Source organism: Sinocyclocheilus rhinocerous, unplaced genomic scaffold (genome assembly GCF_001515625.1).
Source record: "Sinocyclocheilus rhinocerous isolate Xijiao unplaced genomic scaffold, SAMN03320098_v1.1 scaffold2323, whole genome shotgun sequence".
In the NCBI taxonomy this organism is placed as follows: domain Eukaryota; kingdom Metazoa; phylum Chordata; class Actinopteri; order Cypriniformes; family Cyprinidae; genus Sinocyclocheilus; species Sinocyclocheilus rhinocerous.
In genome coordinates this window covers 23,118-30,781 of record NW_015664979.1, presented here as the reverse complement: position 1 = coordinate 30,781, position 7,664 = coordinate 23,118, and the positions used below count along the sequence as shown (strand labels likewise).

At 35.1% G+C, this 7,664-nt stretch overlaps 1 protein-coding gene across 1 annotated transcript; it reads right to left on the bottom strand.

Annotated features, from left to right (window-relative positions):
• Nucleotides 1-2,837: 2,837 nt before the first annotated feature.
• On the bottom strand, nucleotides 2,838-3,851 carry LOC107730475 (zinc finger and BTB domain-containing protein 49). Its single transcript, XM_074560141.1, is given in 3 exon segments — nucleotides 2,838-3,266; nucleotides 3,301-3,422; nucleotides 3,677-3,851. Coding segments are annotated over 3 exon segments (726 nt in total).
• Nucleotides 3,852-7,664: the final 3,813 nt, after the last annotated feature.

Below are 7,664 nucleotides of genomic sequence, written 5' to 3'. Positions count from 1 at the left end.
CAAAAACAAGAATCTACAAAAATGTGAAGGAAATCATGGAATAGTTCAAAAATTAATGAATTACCTGTAGAAATGTATTATTGTGTTTGACCCAGTGCTTGAAGTGGGAATGAATGGTGCCGGTTTCGTACCTTATTTTCTTAATTAAAATGATTGTTTAGTGAATGTTTTCTTTTGAGATCTCTATAACCACACAACTGTCTTACCCTGTCATGCCATTCCAGCTGTCATGAATTCTTTTAATTTGGGAAAATAAAGATGATTTTTCATGACCATACTGGATGTGGAGTAATGTCTGTATAGCTACTGTCACGATCCTGAGTTGCTCTCAGACCTTGGACCAGCATTTAAGCATCTGGCTTCTATCTGTAACCCAGGGACACTGTCAAAACCAGAAGTGATGAAGAATGGGATCAGATAGTCTAGTGATGAAGATGATGATGAAGATGTTTCACCTTTGTATTCAGGACTGGTCACTTGTAAGCAGAAATTCCGAAAGAAACCAATGGGGAGATTTTTTAAAATAAAATTTCCTCCATAGAAAAACTGCAGAGTTTAAATTGGGATTAGTATCTTTTTGTTCATAATGGATGTTATGTCTTAAATAGGTTGGTATGATAGCATTGTTTCTTTCGGAATTTCTGTGAAGAATGGCAATTACTCAAACATGCCAACATTCACACATTCGGTCAGAGATTTTTCAAAATGTATCAATTTTCCACTAATGCAAATGGTCTCAAATCACACTTTGAGTTTTATTTCGAGATATATTTCAAGTGCAATAAAATGCACCTGCAAAGACAAGTTATTACTACCCCAGTTTGGGAAACGGCAAGGATCTATATTTCATTCATGTTTACATATCTTAAAACAAATAATGCAGGTAAAAACATTGTACTCAGGGCTACAAAGAATTATATCTTTATTAATCTTTTCTTAGCTGTACTGCCTGTTTTGTGAGAGGATTGTATACATTAACATTGGACATTTAAATGCCTTTTTATCCTTACACAGTTAAAATGTAGAAAAAAACAAAAACAAGAATCTACAAAAATGTGAAGGAAATCATGGAATAGTTCAAAAATTAATGAATTACCTGTAGAAATGTATTATTGTGTTTGACCCAGTGCTTGAAGTGGGAATGAATGGTGCCGGTTTCTTACCTTATTTTCTTAATTAAAATGATTGTTTAGTGAATGTTTTCTTTTGAGATCTCTATAACCACACAACCGTCTTACCCTGTCATGCCATTCCAGCTGTCATGAATTCTTTTAATTTGTGAAAATAAAGATGATTTTTCATGACCATACTTGATGTGGAGTAATGTCTGTATAGCTACTGTCACACTTGTCTAAAAAAATTGTTAAAAAAATGCAATGCTGGCAAAAAATTTTTGTTGACCCCATTCATGAAATCCTTCTTTTAATCTTTTATTCAATACCTCAGTGACTTAAACATTTATTGAAGATACACTCGTATTTAAAAAATATTTTTGTATCTGATTTTGACAATCACTATATATATTACACCTTTTTTATTATTTATCACACAATATTGTAGTTTGGTTGAACATTTGATTTGTTATCTTTTACATGATTACATTCGGCTGATTTTAACCTGACAGAATTTCTCCCTATTAAAATTCAGTTTACTTCCCACAAGGTGGAGAAACCAATTTTAAGATATTGCCGCCACCTAGTGGTTTATGGAGAAAACTGACATTTATCACAATACCAACATGTTAAAGATGTTGTAAGAATTGCTCGGAAGTCCATGCACACTAGACACATTTAATCTAAGTCTGCTTATGGGGTTGCATTTACATACATAAAAATTAAGGCAGATCACTAGGTTTACAACAAACCTGGCTTCTGCTTCACATTTAGCTACATTTATGCATTTGACAAATATGCTTTTATTCAGAGATTTACACTGCATTACTTATTGAAGTTCGACCTTTTGGAGTCATGACCTTGGCGTTGTTTGCACCACGCTCTACTAAATGAGCTACAGAAATATTATAAAGTGTGCACACATTAAGATTAAATTAAAATAAGGCAACATTGTGTGATTGTAATACTATTTAAGTGAACATCAAATCATTAGACTAGTTTAACAAATATGACAATGTTAAGAACAGTCAGATTTAATACGAAGAACATTTTAATAGAATGTTGTTGTTTTTATTATGCCCAAAGAACTGAAACTACCACAACATCCTTTATATAAGATTCAGATATCAACTTTTTCTTGTTAACATAGGCATGCTATAATAGATCATATATCATAAATCGCCATGAGGTATAACAGAACATATAACAGAGTATATAACAGAATCACTGTTATCATCACTTAAAACTGTTATAACGAATGTTGTGAACATTTAACTATGGACAGCTGCATAGCATTGGAAAACGTGGATTATACGTTTTTTAATGCAACAATTTGACCAAGAAATTACAGAACCAGAGCTTCACAGTCATTTCTGAAATCTAACAACTCGGTATAGATATTGAACTGATGAGGCACTTATTTGCATTGCTTATAATTAAGCATAATAAAACAAACCAAGGTGCTGCTGACTTTTGTTTTGATGGATAAGAAAAACTAACATCATGCATGCAACCAATATTTGCATTTCAATCTTTGAAAACATGTTAAAACTGAATTCACGCAGGTAGCCAGACTGTTTGTTCTGAACCAGAATTTGAACGGATAGATATTCTTTAATATTTTAAATCACATCCTTTGGAAGAAAAGCAAGAGTTCTCTGTTGTTTGCTTTAATATATTAGTTTGCACATTAGTGTGCAATCTAATATTGTGTTCATGTAGTATTTATTTTCTGGAGGATGAAGAGCGAAGACAGCGAGCTGCCGTGAGGTGATCTCTGACATGATTTGATAGCGAAAAACCCCTTCCACACTTCGGGCAGCTGTGGCGATAATCACCTTTATGAATTCTCTCGTGTTCCTTCAAGGTGTATTTGGATTTAAAATGACTCCCACACAATCCACAGCAGAAAGGTCTCTCATTCTGGTGTACTAACATGTGACTCTGCAAACTTCCTGTGTTCCTGAAACGTCCATCCTGGTGTTTTCTCCTTTGCCTTCGTAAGACCCCTTGAAAGGATTCAAGGTCACGCTGAACAGACGACGGCTCTTGTTCAGTTACTAGAAGTTCATCACACTGCTCTGACTTAACCGTGATGGATGACTGTGGATCTGTGCCACCACTATCTTTATTCTCTGGCAGAAGTGAGAGGCACTGAGGGGATTCCTGCCCTCAGACCCCTTCAGAAAAGGGGCGAAGTATTGAAGGAGGCTTGACTCAAAGGCTCATGGTTGGCAAACTCCAACTTCACTCGTATTTCTGAGAGCTCTGAACCCATCGGACCTTGCAGAACTCCATCTCTCTGAGTATCTGGATGACAAGAGGCATTAGATTAGTTTTCTACTGCAAAAACATTGAGGCGCTTTTATATGACATGATAATTATGTGGAAACCTTGGAGTAACATGACAGTTACTCTAAGTTAGTTAAAATAATACCATGGTACTAATATTGTTCACGTCACAAACATATTAACACCAAGTATTATCCCCCAAAGGAATATGACTTGAAAACTGTCATAAAGAGTTATTGTGTAACTCATATGGCTAACTTAGCGTTACTGACCATGGCATGTTTCTGCACAGCTGCAGATTCGCCTCCTCTGACAATAGTTCTCCTGCTTTAGACACTCGATTTCTTTCTTATATTCAGTCAAATTTTCTTTGACACAGTCGAATATTTAATCGGCTGCTGCCATCATGCGCTTAATCAAAAATGAATACAATGATTCTAATTCCATCGCGCTCAGTTGTGTTTCAAACTAAACTCTTCTTCTGTCTCTTAACTAACGTTACTTCTCGTTGCATCCAGTGGGGACATAATTATGGATTATAATGACTCGTACTGTCTTTTTACGCATTTCGTTGCATTAACACTTCAAAGAGAAAGGAAAAATTGAAATCGTATCATATGACCCCTTTAACGGCGATTGTCCACCACCATTTGGAGCTTTAGCGCCACCTAAAGCTCGAGGAGGTACTGTAGCGTACTGTACCGTAGTTACCAATTGAGCTCAATGGAACTAACGACGATTTTGGGAAACGCAAGTCAGAGCCGTTGGAACGTTACTGCTGTACGGAGTCTCCAGACGTCCCGCAGTTTTAGTTACCATTGACTTCCTTTGTATTGGGGATAGATAGAGAACAGAAGTGTAGATGGACACAAGTTTTGGATGGACAGCAAATAAAAATGCTCAAACAGTCAGCATTACAGAAATACTGATTGACTGTTGCTTTGCCAAGTGCGCGCCCTTAGAAAATATTTCTAGAGTTGATCATCTCAGACTTAATGAACGAATGACCTAAATAAATAAAACACATATCATGATATCTGTCCCAAAAGAGTTTATTTAGCAAGAATATGCGTTAGAACTGCACATAGGCCTATTTATAGATGGATCTAAGGATTCTATATTCTTCAGGTCAAACATGTTTAGTATAGCCTATTATGACATTATATTAGCCCTACCTTTGAGGATGTAAAACCTATGAATGGTGTCATAGCCTATGCTCTGATTCATTTTCAGCTTTATCAAGCAATTTAAATGGACAGTCTAAATCAAGTAAATATTTAATATATGAGATCCTTTTAAACTTGCAAAAAAAAAAAAAAAAGTCAATTTTTTCAGGGGTATCTGGAATGGCAATGAAATGGTTGACAGATTGGCAAAACAAGCAGCTGATCACTCGGATGTAGACATTCAAGTAATGATGAGAAAGTACAGAAAAAATAAAAATAGAATAATAAGAACAGAAAAAAAGGCAGCATATAGCCTAGTAGGCCTATAGGAAACTATGGTGAGACAATTTCATACCATCTACAATAGGCTACCATAATCACCCATTTCCTCAAGTTTAAATCAGTTTAAATACAAAGGGAACATAGAAACATGAAACAGGATTTCTGGTCAAGAAGAGTTGAGCATTGCAAGGCATGAAGAAGAAAGAGAAAGGTTTACATAAATGTGATATTATCCTTACATTACAATAAGCTATTTCATTTGTTCCCTGGGACAAGCAAAAATATACATATTAAATATCTTAAAACAAGCGGTTTAAATGGAAGGATTTATGAATTTTCAAATCGGATGAGTGCTTTTCTTGTCCTCTCTGTCAACGCTTCTCACCCCTGTCCAGTTGGCGGCGGTAATGTAGCATTTTAGCTGTTTTCCCAGCCACAGTAAAACCATAGACATAAAAAATACCTAGACACCTCATTGGCCGCTTTGAGCCGTTGCTGCCATACGTCAACGCGTCCGCCATGTTTGAGAAGGCAAGACTGCCTTAAAAATAAATGGAGGTAAACTGACTTCAGGTCAGAACACAGCTCATTCCCTTTGAAATACTGGAAGAAAGTCAAAATAATACATCTTCAAGCACTAATAATTTACCATCATTGAGAAAATTTAATAAAACCAGCATATACAAATCAAAAAGTGACACTCTTGGTAGTCTGCTTTTTATTTTGATAGCACTCTATACAGATAAACTACACAACAAACAATAACAAATGCAACTGATAATCCTTTATGGATCCAGTAAAACTTACAGTTACAGTGGTAAAATATTATGCACTGATACAGTGCTCAGTAAAAGTGACATGTAATATTAAAAAGTATATGTAGTACAAGTTGTAGTAAGTGAATAATATAAAAAGCGAGTACAACAGTATATAATAGATTTATAATAGCATAAATTATATGTATAATACCATAATAAATAAATGAATAATAGCAAGTAGAATATGTAATATCAAGGGTGGAATAATGAAGAATAAACAATAATGAAGAATAAATTAATAGTAAATTATAAAGTAAAATAAATAATCATGAAATGTAGTTTTATAATAGTATTTGAGTAATAATTATTAAACAAAGTAAGAAACAAGTAAGGGGGTGGTTAGAATATGAGCAGGGTAATTCTGGCCATTCATTCAGGGCTATTCTGGGTTTTAACTAGTACAAATACAACATTAGGCTGTGGAAGTATAGCCTACTCTCTTGGAAATGCAGAGAACAGGCTTTCTTCAGCTTTCCTTAAGGCTTGCGTTGTCCTGTTTGCAATTGGCTAAAAAGGAAAAATATATATATAATAAGTCCACAGATTTATGATAAGCTATGAAATCCTTATAATCAAGTGATGATAAACTTACTCTTTGTAAATAAGTAACGTTAGTGAAATTAAAGAGAGATGATTTAGCTCCATCCCTAATCCTGACAGTCTGGCATTGTCTTGTCAAAGTGCTCACTGTACATATTGTTCTCATAACACAGTTTACTTTATGATATAAACTACAATATAAAGTTAAAACTTAATACTTCATTTAAACTTTGATTTCATATAAAGTCACAGCTTACTAGCGATATCGCTAGCTATTAATAGTCTGACACTGGTGGCTAATTAAGCTGTCAACATAAAGCTAAAAATGACCAAAAACCATACAGAAACAACTGTTCAGTCTTACCTGTGAAAGATAATACCCCGAGATCTGTTTTTATTATTGTGCGACGGTTTGTAGATGCCCAAGCTGCCGACGAGTGAGGTATATTTTCGCCTGTCCCGATATTCTTCTTCTTCTTCTTCTTTCAGGTTTAATGGCGGTTGGCAACTCATCTCAAAGGTGCATTACCGCCACCTACTAGACTGGAGTGTGGGTATTAGAGTGACATCAAAGGAGAGGTGGAGAGAGAGAAAAAAAATTCCTATTAAATTCTTTCACTTAACTCAGTGTTTTTCAAAAATACACACACACACAGAGTAGACGTTAACATTTTATATCCCAATGAGTTCACACTTCAGTCCTGCAGATGGCGGTAATGTACTTCGTTTGCAAACCGCCAAATAAAAACCACAGAAGAAGAAGCAGCAAATAGACGAAGGAATTTGTAACTAAAAAGATCAAGATGGGACTTGTGTCTATTCATTCGTTTTTAATAAAGCGCATGACAGCAGTAGCGGAAGAAATATTTAACGCTCTCAAAGACAATATCATTGAATATGAGCAGGAGATCGAGCGCTTGAGGCAGGAGAACTGTTGTCTGAGGAGCGCACTGACTGAAACACATCATGGTCAGTCAAACATTCACTATAAACTCTTAATTTTCATGGTCCGTGTAAATACCATGATTTTTTTAGACATGCACTATGAAATGTGGTAGTACTATGAAATATTTTGTACTATGGTAGTACTATGAAATAATTTGTAATATTTGTACCACGTAACCATCATCTTATTTGCATCGGTCTGTCAGCATAAGCTGTATATGTGACTCTGTCTGTGAAATGCAGGCTAAAGTCTCAAAATCTAATTATGAGATAAGCATCAAAGTTTGATTAGACAATATCATTGAATATGAGCAGGAGATCGAGCGCTTGAGGCAGGAGAACTGTTGTCTGAGGAGCGCACTTACTGAAACACACCATGGTCAGTCAAACATTCACTATAAACTCTTAATTTTCATGGTCCGTGTAAATACCATGATTTTTTAGACATGCACTATGAAATGTGGTAGTACTATGAAATAATTTGTACTATGGTAGTACTATGAAATAAT